The 18,528-nt window shown below is 46.1% G+C and overlaps 1 protein-coding gene across 1 annotated transcript in view; it reads left to right on the top strand.

The window, feature by feature from the left end:
- The window catches only part of TMEM41B (transmembrane protein 41B), a 399,093-nt gene that overhangs the window by 260,668 nt on the left and 119,897 nt on the right, over positions 1–18,528 (top strand). Inside the window, exon 6 of the mRNA XM_069623671.1 lies at positions 5,732–5,870. Within this exon, the coding sequence (XP_069479772.1) occupies positions 5,732–5,870 (139 nt within the window). The remainder of the gene's footprint in view (positions 1–5,731; positions 5,871–18,528) is intronic.

Below are 18,528 nucleotides of genomic sequence, written 5' to 3'. Positions count from 1 at the left end.
ACGATTTAGCCTTCCTTTACTACCTAACTGGCCGACAGTTCACACTTGTCCCGGATCATGCCCCATTGGTCTGGATAGTGTGGAACAACAATGCTAAGCCCCGCATACAGAGATTGGGTTTGGCCCTACAGTCTTACTCCTTTAAAGTTGAACACCAGGCTGGGGCAAAGCCCAGTCCTATTCCAGAGGATGACCGTGGCAGTTGAGGGTCCCACTTCCTGTCCCCTCCCCAAGTGCCTTTAGATGTGCAGTAACATGCATCACCCCATAAGTGTTTTTTCTCTTTTCTAGAGTCACCAAAGAAGCCGCAACAATACTGGAAGACCCAGCAGATCCCCACACAATCTGTCTGCAATAGTCGAGTCACTGAGCCAACATGAGGAGGGATGGAGGGAGGGAGCGAGCGAGGGAGGGAGGGAGGGAGGGAGAGGGAGACCACCAGCGAAGGAGGTACCAGAAGAGATCCTTTGCGACTTTCAGATGCTGTGCAATACTCCCTGGCCCCAGTATGCAGAGCTGCCGAACACCTATAACCATTCCTAGACCACCAGGAACTTAATGGAACAGTAAGTGGTCCACCGATTTAAAGGACCGATTTAAATTGGGGCTGGCTGCACCCTGACCCCCCTAACACATCTGGAAGCTTTGCAGCGTGGGCTGCCATTTTGCATCACTGCAACCCCATGCAGAGAAAAGGTGCTGAGCTTAACTCCTTGTAACTTCCCACGATTATACCACCTCCAGGCCGGGGAAGACCCGGTCAGATTTGCCTGGGACAGTACATCAGTCAGAGGAAGAGGCAAATAAGGGGTGGGGGAGGGCAGCAGGAAGCAGGAGGTTTTGCGTTTTTCATGTGAGGTGGCAGCCCAAGAGGCGAGCAGGACGAAGGATGGTGAATTAGAGCGCGAAGGCAACCTTTGGGAAAAGATGAGGTGTTGGTTGGTGAGGGCAAGTGGTACTGAGTGGTGAGTGTGCATGCAAGACTAGTGAATGAGCGTTAAAATGAGTGTTGAGATTCAGTGGAAAGTAGTTGAGTAAAACGTGTGATTGGGGAGAAGGGGTGGAGTGGTGGTGGTGGTGGTGGTAGTGTGGAGGAAGGAGTGGCGGTGGTAGTAGTGTGGAGAAGGGGATAGTGTAGAGCAGGGAGTGGTAGCATCAAAGGGTGGCAGTGAGTAGTAGGAGTGACGGATTGAAGGGACAGAGGGAGGAAGATGCAGGGAGTTAGGCCTTAAGGTGGGTGGAGCGGGCGCAGGATGAGAATATAGAGACCGGAAAGGAACATCAGGGCATGAGCCCATCCAGTAGTGAGCCCGCCTACCTGTCCAAGCACCCCACTCCGCAGTCTGGTTTTCCAGGCAGCTACGACTACCTTAAATCAGGCAGCGTACCCTACCATTCCTCCCGATAAGACGATAAGCACGTGGATGGATGGGCACGAAAAGTAATCTGTGCAGGGAGTATGGCTTTGAAATCAGCCAATTCTACATGTGTGTTTGCAACATTTTCGTACACTTTCTGGGAGTGCATTGCTATGGCGGCAGAGCATATTCCCGAAAGGGACGGCTTCCTGGCTATTGTTAGGGACGGTAAGGAAGCCATGTGTGAGTCCCTTCGGTCTGGATTGGACTCTGCGGACAACATCAGCAGGTCAATGGCTACAAGCACCATGATGCACAGGTTTGCGTGGTTGCGGAAGTCTGGTTTTGCATGGGATGTGCAGGCTCGGGTTCCTCAGCATGCTTTTTGACGGGTCTCCTCTTTTTGGCAACAAGGCTGACGCGAGCCTTGAAGTTGCAGACCTCGAAGGCGGCCGCCAAATCTTTAGGCGCCGCTGTTCTGCAACCTCAGCCTTTTCATGCTAGCGGACAACCTTAGAAGGGTAGATCTTTTCGCTTCTGCTCCTTGTTTGGAAGGGCTAGAGGAATGGGCAGTCAAAGAGGCCAAAGGGGAGGTCCTCATGGTGGATGAGGTTGAGGTGCCAAGCCAGCTCACACAGCAGCCTCTGTTCCATCAACTACTGCAAATGCCGCTTCAAAACCACTAGGAAGGCTTGAATCACTTGTCACAAGTTGGGGGGGGCGGAGGGGAAGTCTGTCTCAGCATTTGGAAGAATGGCGAGACATTACTTCCGATGCTTGTGCTCTGGAAACCCATGGTTACTGCCTTCCATTTCTAAAGAAGCCCCGGGACAATCCACCGGGGAAACACTCTTTGAAGGTTCCAGATCCGCTCCTTGTGCAGGACATTTTTACCATGCTAGAGAAAGGCGCTATAGAACCAGTGCCTGTAGCGGAGAGGAACAAGGGTTGGTATTACCCGTATTTTTTATTCCCAAAAAGGACAGAGGACTGAGACCCATATTGGACTTGAGATACTTGAACAAGTTCCTCAGGAAGGACAAGTTCAAAATGTTCACTGTTTCTCAAATCATTCAGGCCCTCCAACTCCAGGATTGGTTGTTGTCATTGGACCTTCAGGATGCTTATTTTCATATGCCAATTCATCTCTAGCACATGAAATACCCGATGTTCGCGATTGGCGACTCACACTTTCAGTTTCGAGTCCTGCCATTCGGGTTGACCTCCGCCCCGAGGGTTGTCACCAAACTGATGGCAGTGGTGGCAGCGAGTCTCAGGAGAGGGGGGAGATTCACGTCTACCCCTATTTGGACGATTGGCTGGTCAGGGCACGTTATCCCGAACAAGTCCGTGATCATCTCAATGTTGCCTGCCACTTTCTTCAGACTGTGCTTCTCCCTCAATTACAAGAAGTCCCATATGACACCTTCCCAGAAGATCCAATACATCGGAGCTGTACTAGACACATACTCTGGGAAGAGCTTGCCACTGAGGTGGGCTCGAGACATTCTTCAGATGGTAACAAAATTTCAAAATGCCCAGTCTTCCAGCCTTTGACTTCTTAAGGTTGCTCGGCCTCATGGCATCCTGCATTTTTCTGGTGCCAGAGGCCCACCTGAGAAGGAGATCCCTTCAATGGGCTCTAAGAACTCAATGGTCTCAATTCTCAGGAAAGATATCGGGCAGTCTTCAGATTCCGACAAGTCTCACAGGATCTTAGGGAGAACCTTTTTGGCCACCATGGCCAGAGATAATAGTAGTGATGTACGCCTCACTCACAGGGTGGGGAGCTCATGCCAACGATCTGTCCATCAGCGGTCGTTGGTCTCCATCGGAGTCCAAACTACACATCAATCTTTTGGAGCTGAGAGCAATCAGACTAGCGCTGAAGACTTTTCTGCCATCTGTCCAGGGAAATAATGTCCTGATAATGACGGACAACACAGTGGCCATGCACTACCTCAATAAGAGAGGTGGTGTTGGGTCGCTACCTCTGTGCAGAGAGGCAATGCAGCTCTGGTACTGGGCTATTCAAGAAGGAATCTACCTCTCGGCAGTTCAGCTGACCAGAGAGGAGAACCCAGCGGCAGATGCTGTGAGCAGGCAGAGCACAGTCTCCCATGAGTGGGAACTAGGTCAGGAAGTCCTTCAAGAGATCTTCAACCTTTGGGTAACCCGTTGAGTGGATCTATTTGCGATCGGTGTCAACCGGAAGTGGGAGCAGTACTGCTAATGGGAATTTCCTCCAAGAGGAGCTTTAGGAGACGCGTTTGTGGTGGATTGGGAATTTCCACTGCTGTATGCGTTTTCTCCAGTCACCGTCATTCCTCATGTAATCAGGAGGTTGCAAAGGTTCGTGAAACACGTGATCCTAATTGCCCCGGATTGAGCCAGAGGAAGTGGTTCCCGGAGCTTCTGGTTATGTCCACCTGTCCTCCGATGCGTCTTCCACAAAGAGAGGACCTTCTCTCACAAGAGGAGGGTCGGGTTCTCCATCCATAGGTCAGGAATCTCTACCTTCACGCTTGGTTTCTGAAAGGCTGAGGTATAAGGATTGGGACCTCCCGGATGACGTGATGGAGGTGTTTCTTTCAGCCAGAAGGCCAGCAACAAAATCTCTGTACTGTTGCCGTTGGAATAAGTTTTGTGACTGGTGCAGAGAAAAGAAATCAGTGTGATACTCCGGATGTTTTGTCCTTTTTGATTTCATTGGCACATAAAGGTCTTCAGGTTGGCACCGTTAAGGGCGACTTGGCAGCGCTATCCATCTTTAAGCGTTAGTCAGCTGAATGCTCCTATTTCAAGATTCTGCTGGTGACTCAATTTCTGAAAGGGCTTACTAATGTGTTCCCTCCATCTCCTTTTCAGGTTCCGGTTTGTGACCTCAACTTGGTTTTAAAATTTCTAATGTGTGCCCCATTTGCACCATTACACACATGTCCTTTAAGGTTTTTAACCTTTAAAACAATCCTATTGGTTGCTATTACATCTGCACGTAGAGTGAGCGAATTGCAGGTGCTTTCTTCCAAGCCACCTTTTACTATATTCCACAAGGACAGGGTTGTGTTAAGGGTGACACCCTCCTTTTTGCCTAAGGTAGTCTCTGACTTCTATTTACGTCAGAAAATTGCGCTGCCGGCTTTTCACCCTCCTCCTCATCCTAGTAAGGAAAAGGAACGACTCCATAGGCTGGACCCTAGGAGAGCATTAAGCTTTTACATAGCCAGAATGGCTAAATTGAGAGTGAACGACCAGCCCTTTGTAGGGTATATAGGGCACAAATTGGAGCTGGCTCTTATTAAACAGACATTGTCTCGGTGGATCATTCTAGCCACCTCTGAATGCTACAAACTGGCAGGCAAAGACCCTCCTCCGGGTTACGTGCTCATTCCACCAGGGGCATGGCTACATCGACAGCCCTTCAAAGGGGTATCCCTATAAAGAACATTTGCGATGCTGCTACGTGGTCATCTATACAGCGATGCCGCTACATGGTCATCTATACACACGTTTACAAAGCATTATTCGATGGATGCTTCTCATGCACAGGATGTCGCTTTTGGTAAGGAGGTCCTTTATTCCACCCTCTGAAAATACAAGTTGTTGAATATGAAAATTCTACACCCTCCGCCACTCACGGATACTGCTTTGGGAGTCTGTCAAAGTTGAGGAGTACATTGGAGGACACAATCCATTCGAAGAAAAAGTTACTTACCAACTGGTAACGTTCTTTCGACTGGATGTTCCTCCAACGTATTCCTCATCTCCCTCCCAACCTACCCCTCTGTAGACTCTTCCATGCTATTACAGCTTTCATTCCAACAAGGCGGAGTACTGTCATGCAGTCGTTGCTGCTTGAGCAAAAGGGGGGAGGCCGGACAGAACTGAGGCCAACGGGCGCTGTGTGTGCTATATAGAACATCGGAAGCCGTCCCCCTCGACGGAGGCCTTCGAGGGACATATACTCGACACCGGGTGCCCACTGCCGGAAAAGTTTTCCGAAGCGGGACAACATATGTCAAAGATGAGGAATACGTTGGAGGAACATCCAGTCGAAAGAAAGTTACCAGTTGGTAAGTAACTTGTTCTTCTGTATTACATTTCAGTCTATTAGAGGGCAGTGTATATTTTATTTTACAGAAATTGAAGATTGCATCCATTTTGCTGGTTTAAGTTTGAGCGTTTTGTGAACCTTTACTTACATTCTCAATTTGATGCAACTTCTGCTGATATTATTGCATATGTGCCATTGCTGCCTCCTACATTCTTCATAGAATGAGTACATTTTATGGTTCATTTTCGCTTACAAAAAGTAATGCGTGTACCTACAAGACAAATGTAGTCAAAGTATTTTTTGTTTTATATTTTTACAGGTTGATCGGCACAGGGAACATCTCATCAACTATGTTATATTTTTGAGGATAACGCCTTTCCTTCCAAATTGGTTTATCAATATAACCTCCCCTGTAATAGATGTTCCATTGGGCGTTTTTTTCTGGGGCACTTTTCTAGGTAAGATGTTTTCTCCTGGCTATTACAGGTTCTTTTTATTACAGGCTCATTTTTATGTGTATTTGGGATTTGTAGTATAGCTCTCATGCCCCTTGGAAGCTAATTCAGAGTACAGTAAATCAACATTTAAGATGGTTATTAAGATAAGAGCTCCATAAGTCAATGGTTAGTTTAACTTTGGGACCAGAGATGTGACTTTTTTAAATTTTATTTTATTGGTGTATTATTAAAAGAAAAAACTTAAACTGTAAAATCTCAAATGGAGGCAACATCAAAAACCTATCAAAACAGCACAACATCCACTCAATTTCATAAAAACCTACTCCGATCTATGTGTATAAATCTAAAAAAGAAAAAAATCTTTAGCTAATTAATATCACTCTTTCCATTAAGTTACCTTCAGTAGCTTTTCAATTTCATTCCATATATAATACATTGCATAAATCAATATCAAACTGCTACCCGAGTAAAGGGAGGCCCACGTCTGATCTGTATTTAATGCATCCAAGGGATACTTGATTTTAGTGTAGCCCTAGTCTAATATGTGTTTAATTGTGCAGTGCATTGTGTTAAGATTTCTTGGGGTTTCTATTTCATGTTTACACATTCTGCATCAACGTTCCCCATAGGGTGTTTTATTCCAGGCTCCCAATCTAGATAATTTGAGTAACAGTTGTAGTCGAGGAAGTAATATAAAGCTTCTTCATTTACTATTTCTAATGAATTTCAAGAAACTAAATGGATACTTATAAGGGAAAGCCCGGAATAAAACGTTCATTTATACGCTGTTTAAAATTGCTGTACATCAAATCAGTTATTTTCTTCCATTCGCATTTTCAAATAAAAAACTGTGCTGTTGATTTTCTTTTTAAAATGCTTAATGCTGTGAGGTCAAGTTCACTGCATATTGCTTCAACTGGCGTGCAGTTAGACAAACCCAAAGCTCGTCTCCACATCTTTGCCTACAGTGCTGTGAGCCACGTCGTTTCCTTATCTGTGTAGATTTCGAGGCCATAAAGTATCCCTGCTATGTTGCTGGCATTGTACATTTTCAATGGCCCTTCAACTGAAAAACCTCCTTTATATTTTATATAATTTCTAATGGCTTTGAATTTTTTTAAGGGTCTAATTTATAACCGAGCTCCCCAAACTCACACCATTATCTGTGTGTAAGAAGGCAATACCCAGGAAAATATATCTGTCAACTACCTCAATAAATTGGTTGTCTATTTCCCAATTATATTTGATCTTCTTTTGCCATTTTTTTTGGAAAAAACGACTCTTCCTGTAGTAGATGCCCAAGCCATTTTCTGAGGAGTATCTTTCCAATGCCATAAGAGAAAGTTGCAAACCCAAAGGATTTTGATCTAGAAGTATTGTCATCTGCATAGGTTAAGCAAGATGTATGTTGTAAACCTATGCGGGGAGGAACATTTTGACAGTCTAACATACTTTCATTTAGGTCTGATACGTACCGGTTGTAAAGGAGGGGGGAGGGGCGAGCGCACAGCCTTGTTTCAATCCATGGTTTTTGGCTATGTTCTTGCTAAGCACACCCTCCTGGGGCGGTGTGACCTGGCTGGAGGCTGATGGTGGTGGGATCCTGTTAGCTCTGCAGCCCTATGCAGCATTAACAACAATAAATTCCTCTTAGTGCACCGATCTACAGATAAAAAGCTGGGGGAATGTGATCAACCTCTGGGGGGAAAAAGACTCCTGTAACTTTAACTTAGGCAGAAGCAAAGCTGTCACGTAGCCAGTGCGGACCTGCTGCCCAGTCCTGCCGCAACGAGGAGGGCGAAAAGGGCTGCCTTTGGAAGAGGTGCGGCTGGGAGTCCAGCTGAGCTAAGACGTAGCCACCAGAAGCGACCACCGGCAGAGCGGGGATCTGCATTAATTCCACACATAAGATCTGTGCCGTGGCGCCTTGCTCCCTGCCTCCTTGGGAGCACGGGAGTGTGGTACAGTGAGCGGACCTTGACCCTCACCCCCACCCCGACGCCGGAGGTGAATGCCCATCAAGACGGCAGGCTCCCCGACGCGAGCGTAGAGGCTGGTGCAGACGCTCTTGGTCCCTGAGAAGAGAGGCAGATGAAAGCAGAGAGTGAGTTTCCTTCCTTAACAGAGCAGAAGAGGGAGCCTTGTGTTTCTGGAAGCCTGAGCCTCACTGTGGCGAACACATGACTAATCATAGTAACATTAGGCTGGCAGGGAAAGCGTCGAGGCCCTGGTGAAGCTGGTTAATTATGTTGGGGGCAGTGAACAGGTACTGTTTAGGGGTCCCTGTGAGTGCATAATGCTGTCAGGCCTCTGGGGTGATTGACTGAGTGAGTGCTGTATCGACACACCTACCTGGCCTTGACGGCACCCACAGGAGATGGGCAGAGAGTGGGTGGAGAGCGGGCTTGCAGGACATGTGGTGCAGGAGTGGGGATTGCAAAACACTCCGTGCCCCTCATTAATGCACAGGTGAGTGGGAACCAGCCTGACGGCAAAGTTTAAGGCCTGTACGGGTTGTCTATCTTTGCACCTGCTGATATCTCACCCTGTGGCGATTGACTGTAACCCTAATGACCAGGGGTCTGAACCACTCTTCAACTGCAGGAGGCACTGTGTGTTTCCGTGTTGGTTTTGGACCTGGAAACTTCTACTTTGCCTTACCTCTGTGCCGGTGCAGTCTGTTTTCTCTATCTACAATTCAGGAGGAGCTTAAATACCATAACTATCGCAGAGCATGCGTGTTTCCGTGTTTCCCATGTCTCCGTGGTGCTGTGGCTGAAGGATAAGCAGAGGCCCTAGACTGGATCAGTCCCCTAACTGACAAACCTGCAGCCTGAACAACCTAAGGTGAGAGCCTAGCCGCTTCAACCTGCCTCCTGAGCATTTCGCGCTAGGAACATTTCCTGCCTTTGTGACTTTGTTGGCAATCTGGTTGCTTTTGCGAAGCTGTATTCTTTTATTTTTTCACTCTTCCTGGATTCCTTTTCTCTTTTTATTTTTTTTATTTTTTAAACTCATTCATCCATCATATAACATTTGGATCATTTCTGCCAATTTTTCCCTGATTGGAGGTTTGTATATAGAGTGGGGGTGGCAACTGCAGGTATTTTACCTTTGAGTCGCTCAGGTTACTTTTTGTAGTGCGGGAGTGGTGACTGCGTGCACCCAGCCTTTGAGCTGCCCCAATTACTCGGTATAGGTTGAGAGCAGTGACTGCAGGCATCTTGCCGTTGAGCCGCTCAGGTCAATCTCCAGGGGCTGGATGTGGTGACTGCAGGCAACTTGCCTTTTGAGCCTCTCAGGTTTTTGTGAGTGGTGACTGCAGGCATTTAGCCTTTGAGCCACTCCGCACACCCAGGCCTCTTATTCTACTTTTTTGTGGCTCATCTCCTGAATGCATCTGAGAAGTGGGCGACCCACGATGGGCAGGTCAGATCCCCTCACATATATCACAGACGCGAAATTCTTAAGGCTGTTAACTTCCCCTTGCTGATATCTCCAAAGGATGAAATTCCTGTGCAAATTGACGGGGATGACGTTTTTATTAATACTCTGGTCCCCTCTGGGGCAAGAAAGGGAAAACCCTCTCATAGCTGTTCTGCAAAGGGGCCTCCCCTGACTCCAGCTCCTGGGACTAAATTAATAACTTCCTTCTTCTCACCTAAAGGAATGGCAAAGTTGTCTCTAGAAACCTCTAGATCGTGTACTGAAGAATTGGACTCTAATCCTCGGACAATACAATCCGAATTCTCCAGTTCCCCTAAATTCCTTGGTAGAGATGACCAAATCTCATTTGTGACTACACTGGTCTATTACATTTGTCTACCCATGAACTACTGTTTCCAAGAGCAGTGAAGTGAAATTGACTTTACTTACATTGTAACTTTCTAGACCCAGCACACACCATCTTACAATGGGGTGCTGGAGGGGTTGCTTAGTATCCCCTTTGTCTAGTTTCTCATGTAACATTTCTTATGTTACCCTTTCCTCAATGAATGGCTGGTGACAGTGGTTTACTTTTAACAACATGGTGTGCTTTTATCGCGGGCCTACGTTCGCAGCAGCAGTAAAGCCCCCAAGGGTGCCATTTCTGACAAAATGGCCCCGGTCTTCTTTTTTTGCCATTTCTTTGTGGAAAGGTCCTTCTTGAGATTTGGTCCCTGTGTTTGTTTTGTCTTTGGCGGGATTCACGAGTGAAGCCTGCCTCTGGCTCCAGTATGTCTAGCAGGGGCAGGAAGTGAGGGAGGTGCCCGAACTCCCTGTGCCTAATCCCCTTGGTTACTGGAATGCATCCAAAGGTGATTGGCCGGCTGGCTGTCGGGCAAGGACAGCCACCCTGCTGTTTGACTGTCAGCTAGGCTGGAATGAATGGGAAAAACCTGCATAAAAAGGCGAGGCTTTTTGGCTTGGAAGGCAGAGTCGACCACTGGACGAAGGAATCCAAAGAAGAACTTAGAAGAGACGCCTGCTGCAACTCCTGGACTGTTGGTTTGCCCTGGGAAGCCCTGCTGCTGTGCTGAAGCTCCGAATTCGCCTCGACTAGAGAAGCCCTGCAACGACGACTTCTCCCCTTAAGTTGGTGGGACCAATCAACTCCAGAGTAAGCCACCTGGACATCCTCTCGAAGCTGGTTGAATTCCCACTGCAGTTGCTGCTGGAACTGAAGAGCCAGGGAGAGGACACCAGATGGTGTGCGTTGCTTTTAAGTTGGCCATGGGCTCCGGGAAGATCCTCCGACTTCCAGGAAGCAGGACTGACCGAGTCTGAGCCACATCAACAGAGTGCTGGACCCCAGATGCAAGGAAAGCCCATCTTAACAGCCAAGAGTCAGCGGTGGTGCTATTTGCTGAGGAGCTGGAACCGCAAAGTGCCACTGAATAGAAGTTGGTCCTTTTCTGTCGCTGACTGTCCCGTTGCAGTGCAGGAGTCCTCCAGACGTCCTCTCTCTTGTCCCCATGACTGAGGCCCAGGAACATGGGATCTGCAGCATTGCACAGGAACAGAAGCCAACTGGAACCATTTCTTCTAACCAAAGGTACTGTAAAGTCTAAGTTAGCTTACCTTTTGTGTAACCTCACTTGTTCTCAGTGGAGACTTGTCTTGGCTGGTTCTGTAGAGTTGCTGACATCTTCTTTACCTCACAAGCCTAATCAGCTTGTGGCCCTGCTTTGATTTCTTCTTTTCTACAAAGACTTCTAAAACATTGTGCAAGACGTTTACCTACCTTCAAGAATTGCTTCAGCTCACTTAGACTTTTGCCCAATTGACTTTGGCTTGGCCTGGCTCCCTGAATAACTCTTCCTCCCTCTGACTCTGTGTTTTGCCTTCCTCCCAGGAAGGGGTTAACCTATTTTGCATTGGGGGCTACCAAAAGTACTTACCTGCTTCGGAAATATGTGGGAGATCTCTTGTGTTATTCTAATAATCTTTTTAATTGAAATTCTCCTAAGTATTGCCCTAAATGCAACAGTGATATATTAATGTCCACAGTGTCCTAGATATTTAAGTCACCTGAGGGTGTAGCAAGTGTCTGTGTGCCATCCCAAATGGGTATTTGCTGATTTAGGGAAACTTAAGAGTGTGTACTTTTGAAGTATATTTGTGTTACTATTCTATTGCCCCTTCTGAAGAAGGCTTACTCAAATGACTGTTAAATAAATGTATAATTGTTTAATCAAGAAACTTGTGTGTAAGAGTTTATTTGAATACTTGTCACTGTGAATCTCTGTGTAACTCCCCTACTGCTTACAGTGACCCCTCTTGAGATGAGCCTGGCTACTCAACACACTACCAACCTGTGTAGTACAGACCTATAGCAAAGGTTGGGTTCCTATTGCCAGGAGGTCAGGGTTGTTGTACTACACCCAAAGGGTACTGCATACTATCTTTCCTAACAATCAATCACTCTCCAGGAAACTTGGTTGATGCAGGCCCCACGTTTGGTGGCTTTGTAATTGACTCCCTGCCAGCCAGCCGTGCAAAGCCTGAGAGGCCGACCCTCGGGGGGCCTGCTAACCCTAATTAGATCCTGTTTGGAGTTGATAATAATAGGCTCCTTTGACATCTCTAGGGGTGTGCTTGCGATGCACATTAATGTCGGGAGGGAACTTACCCCTCGAATTACTCGTCAATATTTATTGGCAAAATGGGCTGAGGACCCTGGCCACTGTCCTTCATGGTAGACAGGCCTATGTGTTGAACTGGTGTGTATGTGGCCCAAGTAGACCTGTTGTGGTACTTGGGGATTTAAACTCCCATTACCTATCGACTTCTAACAATCTTGATATGGTGTGTTCTTATTATCATTCAAATTTTCAGAAGAGCAATGGTTGTTGATGGCGGTAACTCTAGAGGGTTTAGGATTGTGGTGTCTGATGCCATGTGCTCAAAAGCCTCAATTAGTCATACTTGGAGTAACAGCGCTTCTAGCTCAACACTGGAGTATATCTTTGTGAATGATGGCCTACGCCCCTATTGTACTCATTTATTGGTTAATTTCACTAATTCTAGTGACCATGCTATACTCAAAGCTAATTTTACGATCCCAGGAATTCTCCACCATAATCCAGAGGACAAAGCTATAAAACCTCAATGTGCCTCGGATCTGATCGTTAATATCGCAGGCTCCCAGGTCCTTTGTAACAAGGGTAAAGTGGATAGGGTGAATTCTCTTCTGGGTGGCTATCTCCGGTCCACAGACTTTGCATGGAAATTTTAAACCTTCATCCCCAATGATTTTGGGGGTTTTATAAAACTCCTACTAAAGTCTAGTTACGTTGCATTGTTGAGGCCCCTACAGGGAACTAAAACCAACCATGGGCATGCCCATAATCGAGAAGTGATTTAGCGTAAAAGGGAGATGTGGAAGAAGATCAACCAATTGAAAAAATAGAAAACAAAAAGCCCTGCCCTATTTATAGAGTAAAGAGGGAGAATTTGTCAAGGGTATCGAAATTGGATGAGGCATTCCAAAGCCTCTCGTGAGCAATGGGGACGGAAAAGCAATGCTCTTTTGTCTAAAGGACAAAAACTCTAGGGCATTCCGATATATAAAAGAGGGGGTACAGCTAACCCAGCAAACTGCCGCCCAGCAGGCCTTCAGAGAGACTGTCATTTTGACAATGGTGTGGACAGTAAAGTATTTGCATCAATTTTGTACCGCCTTTGCGGTAAAGCCTTTGTATTTATCTACTGCCAACAACATCCTTGCCTGCCTCACTTCCAGAGTCAGCCGACCGTGCTACTCACACTATGTACGCTCCCATGTCTCTTTTTAAAACTATGGATCTAGCTACTGGTTGATAGTCACTATAATCCAACTGGAGACCATAGACACACGGAGCACCAGCTCTCTACCATGTCCATTCTTACCTCTCCACCATCATGGATTAAGCCAACTAAATTCCTTCCCCCACCCCTCAACTACTGCCCCCAGCCTTCCTCCATCACACCTACAACCTTCTTACCTGAGCTTAAACCTATACGTAAACAACACATCCTAGATGATGTCATTTCTTCTGGCTCAGAAGGGCACATTATCTCCTAACCTACAGCCCAAAAGCCTTGCCTCTAGGTCAACATCTAACTTACCATGTCCCACAGGAGCGAGAAATGACAGGCTGCGCTCAAGGCTTACCATATCTGTCTGTCAGTAGGCTAGCCTACCTGCCAAAACAAGTCAGAGGCTCAATAACCAGTCCACCAAGACCAATAATACAAAACTGGACAAAACCAGTCAGAGTACCCTCTCACCAACCCTCCAATAATAAATACTAGTCTTATCAAAGGGGCCCTAATCAACGCCAGATCCCTGCCTGCCAATGCTATAGACCTAACTGATCTGATAACTTCTGAGAAACTAGACTTCCTAGCTATCACGGAGACCTGGCTCCACGCAGCTGCTGGCCCTCCTCTCCTATTTGCGATACCTGGGAATTATACCATCGTGAGAGCAGATAGAGAAACCTCTAGAGGGGGTGGCCTTGCTTTTATTGCCAAATCAAACCTAGAGCCGAGAGTCATCTCGCCAACCCACCTCCAGTCGTGCAAACCTCTCTCTGTGAAAATCCCACTATCCGCGTCTCGGACGGTAACAGCACACCTAATATATAGACCTCCAGGTCCTACCGGCTCCTTTGAGGAATACATAATCACCATAATATCTGCCAACACCAAACCCTCCTCGCAAATACTAGTGTTACGAGACTTTTTAACCTCAGTTTTAATGACCAAAACACACTTGCATTGTCCAACACCCTTACTGAATTTGGCCTCATACAAAGAGTTAACCAGCCCGCCCATGACAAAGGCAGAACCTTGGACTTGGTGGCTGACCTTAATTGTGAGACTTCTGTCACTTCCATTGATCCTCGGTCTTGGACTGACCAGCACCTAGTATCATTCACCATAAAAACGAATACACGACCTAGCAAAACTGTGTTAATAGCACCCCCATGCCTCTCCACGAACAAACGGAACATCAAAGTGGACATTGTAAGACCACATCTTAAAACTACAGGATCAATAAAGCTAGTTCAAGACTAAGGAACTCTTTAGGTTCCTTAGAGAACTGGAAGCCCCTATTTCTCCTGTGGACACATGCTTTAAAGATCAAGTATGGTGTACCAACATCCAGAATGCACACTGCAACAAAATCTCCCTCCTCCAAAGAAAAATCTCAGAAAAAACCCTGAACCTGTCTTCAACTAATTGAAGAGGTCAAGGTGCAGAGTTGGTCTGCCTCAGTTGCCTTCCTGCTTTCCTGTTGTGAGGAGCTGCAGCGACTTGTCTGAGAAATTTGGTCCTGCCCCTTTAACGTTTCTACAAAATCCAAACTTTCCCGCGGAGTCAAGGGGCAGAGTCTCAGTCTGCCTCAGTCCGTCACAGGACGCTCTGGGAAAATGACTGACGCCGGTCCAGGCCCAGTGACCAGGCGGAAAACACTGCAACAACGTCGGATGTTGAATCCATGGACTGCCGCAAAGGCTGCAACCGTGGGCCACAGTAAGGTAGGCAAACATTTAGTCTCCCCGTTGCTACACGCAAATGTTTTTGATCTAACAACTGACCCAAAAATTGTCCCAACTCCACCACCACTGCGCTGTGGAAACTGCATGCGCATATGAGACCATGGACGGAGGGCTGGGGGCGCTTATGCCGGCCAAAACCAACGCCTTCCTATCACTGCTTACCTTGGAGCCAGTAATCTTAGCAAGTGTCAGATTGGAGTCACTAGCCAGCGCTGAAGTATCAGATGTTTATTTCTCGCCCTTTGACCTCACCAACACGGAGCTTATGGGAGTTTCAAACGGCAAGGTCTCTATCTGTGCCCTTAATGCCAGTGCAATAACTCCCATTGAATCCAATGGTTTGCAAGGACCAGCAGCTGTACCAGTAGGTGAGTCGACAGCGGCATGTGAAGTTGAAGGAGACCGAAACAACGGTGCCTTAATAAGCATTGGTCGTTCGTCAGTCAAATCCTTGGCAGTCATTTGTGATATTGATGACAATGTAAGTATCACTGATATAGACAATGAAAATCAAATAATTCACACGTCTATGGCGACTTTTGATTCACAAAGCCCTAACATGCTAAAAACAATCTGTGACGAAAGCAATGAAAAAAAAATTAAACCATGAAGCATATTGACATAAGTCAAAACTTAATTGCTCGAGACCAAAACCAAACAAAGTAATCAAAATACGTCTCTAGACCTTGCAGCTTGTGACGCTAGTTTAATGGAGCGATTAAACGGAGATTGTTTGCTGACTGACAAGAAGCTGAGGGCAAGCTATCCGACAATGTCGGCCAATATGGAACGAGACAAACATGACTTTTGTGCTGAAGCAATAGAGCTTGGCGAAAGTAAAGCGTTGTGAAGTGATCCTTCCTTGTTAAAGTCACAAAGCATGGTTGAAGGGTCCAGACTGTTTTCCAAACTTGAGGTGCTAAAGAAACAAACAGCAAAGAAGGACTTGAGTACAACTCATGCCCCAAACTCGTCCCCCCTTAAATGCTTGCAATTCTTGAAGGAAAATGTCAGCACCCCACGCTGGAAGGCTAAAAATTCGTCAGCCGACAGAAACAATATAAAACAAACAAACGGAGTACAGGTTACGCCAGGAAACTAAAGCGTAGATGCAACAAATGGACTGTCGGTTGGTTTGACCGCCCAACTGACGTGATGTCAAAATCCAGACTTTCTGCAGCAGCATCAACCCAAATACATAACAATGTGTTGGCAGCCTCATCTTTGGCTATAATCCCCTTTGTAAAATTATATGAATCTCTTCACGAAGCAATTGGAGATCAGGCGCCCATTTTGAAGAACTTAATGCAGAAAATTGACAAAATCGATTCTTTCAGTGACTTCCTTCAAAAACTGATTGAAAGAGAAGCAGACCTGACAGTTCGCTGGCAGCAGCTTCTCGGCGACTTGTCTGCCAGACACCATTGTCAAAAGGACATTCTCTCTGAAGGCCTGCTCGACGCCGTGAAATGGATGAGGAACAATGTCAGATCTGCGGTCAACTTAAACATGTGTTCCCACGAGGCACATAAAGCGAATATTCATTGTAATGATGGTCCACGTCGAGTACAATCAAGTCAAATGGCTCGAAATCTTCCTGAAATGGTGTCTTCTCAAAAACGTGATACATCCATTGTGACTCAAATAACAAAACCAAGAGAATGTTGTAGTTCAAGTGGGAAACTAACAACGTCTGTTCAAACAATCGCCATTCCAAAGGATGTGGCCTCATGTGGGAAAGCACCCTCTCGTGGATTTATCCATAATCAAGCAGAGGGTGAAAGCGTCCTAGTCCTTGGGTTGACGATAGGACGAGAAAAGACTGCAATGCAAAATTGCAATAAAGATGTCCCACATTGTGGCAGTGTACCACACGCCTCGTTTGGCATATTTACAGGAGCTGCTAAAGTGGGTTTGATAAATATGAAGGACACTTTCATAGGAATCAGCATTGAAATAGGGGCCAAAGACTTGCATTCTTCGAAGTTGACGAAAGAAAATAAGAACCACCAACGGCGACCAAATGTAAAGAAATTCATTAGGAACTTGTCCTCTCCGCCGAAACTTGGTCTGTTTAATCGCCTTGGTGTAGAGACTGCTTTGAAGCCAAATTCGGGTCCCAAAAAGGATTAAACCATCTCTGATCAGGTGGCAACAAGGAAACCACCTAATAAACGGATGAGAATGGCTTCTGACGAGACCAGTATGCTGTCTTCAACTTCCTCTGCTGCGATCAACCTGTGCGATCTTTCCACCTATTCGATTAATGAGGACTTGCAAGATGACAATAAGGTAAATAGCGATGACACGCAACAACCAGCAGTCTCGCAAAATCCATCAACACAACCGTTGAACCGTCTCTTGCCTCATGTTAAAACAATGGCATTGTCCCTATTACTTCAGGAGACTCGGATGTCGGAGCTCAACAGCAAATATCTGAGTCAAACTTAAACCCGAAACTAACATCTAATCAACGTAACCAACGTGTTCATTACATCTCCAAGGCCCACTCAAAAAAAGTTCTGAATCGACAAGCCAAATATGGAAAATAAGACTTCAAAACATTCAGACAGATGAGACTGAAGTAAACTTAAATCGCACAAATGTGTTTAAGTTATTTAAATGTGTTCCTTCACTGCGAACCATTCATTCCAATAATATCCGGATCGTGGAATATCCTACTGAGAAGACGTCTGACCAAGTTCTACTGCATATTGCATCTGCTGCTGTACGTAATACGATCCTGAAAGCAACCGATGAACTGCTTGCCTTCAGCTTTGATTTGATGCTTGAACCCGACCAAGACTCTATAAGGGCATCGGCGCAAAAATTTAAATCGGCTGATAATGACTTCTGAAGTTAGTCGCAATGTTCCGAATATCCCTGACCTGTCTGCACCCCATGGAACAAAAAGGGACTCCTCAGGACGAAAAACTAGGCCGTCAGCCCGTAAATCATGGGCAACAACAATATTATCGCTAGCCATGATTGGAGGCGCAAGAGCACATGTGTGTAATCCTGTCCTGGAACACACAAGGTTTTGTCGACCTATTTAACGACTTCGATGCCTCTCTAGATAATGTACTTGTAATTTGTTTACAAGAATCATGGCTGCGTGAGAAACCAACGAGAGACGGTTTTAGTATCTTTTTAAATCCGACTGAAAAAAATATAAAAGGTCGCCCGTACTCAGGACTAATAACTATGATAAAAATAAATCACTGATGGTCTGTCTTAGAATCCTTCAACCCAAATCCATTTGTACAAGGCACAATCATCCAGACAAGTCTAATCGCAAATATCTTTTGCTAATAAATGGATACTGGAATCCGGCAAAGATCAGTACTAAGAGCTTTGTAAATTCGATTACTCAGCTCATAGACAATGCAATCCTAGCATATAACAATCTGTCAACTATATGCTGTGGTGATCTAAATTGCACCTGGTTTGAATGGGATATGGAAAGCCATACAAACAAGCGCCTCCCAGACCAAGCGGTATCCACTAGAGGACAAATCTGGATAGCATCAATGGCAAATAGAAATTGTACCATGTTGAATGGCAACGTGAAAGGGGGGGGGGGGATCAGCCGCCCAAATCCAACTGGCAATGTGCCCAGAGCCAAAAGA

This window comes from Ambystoma mexicanum, chromosome 11 (genome assembly GCF_040938575.1).
Source record: "Ambystoma mexicanum isolate Mex_15411 chromosome 11, UKY_AmexF1_1, whole genome shotgun sequence".
Classification (NCBI taxonomy): Eukaryota; Metazoa; Chordata; class Amphibia; order Caudata; family Ambystomatidae; genus Ambystoma; species Ambystoma mexicanum.
This window is presented reverse-complemented; position numbering and strand designations above follow the sequence as displayed.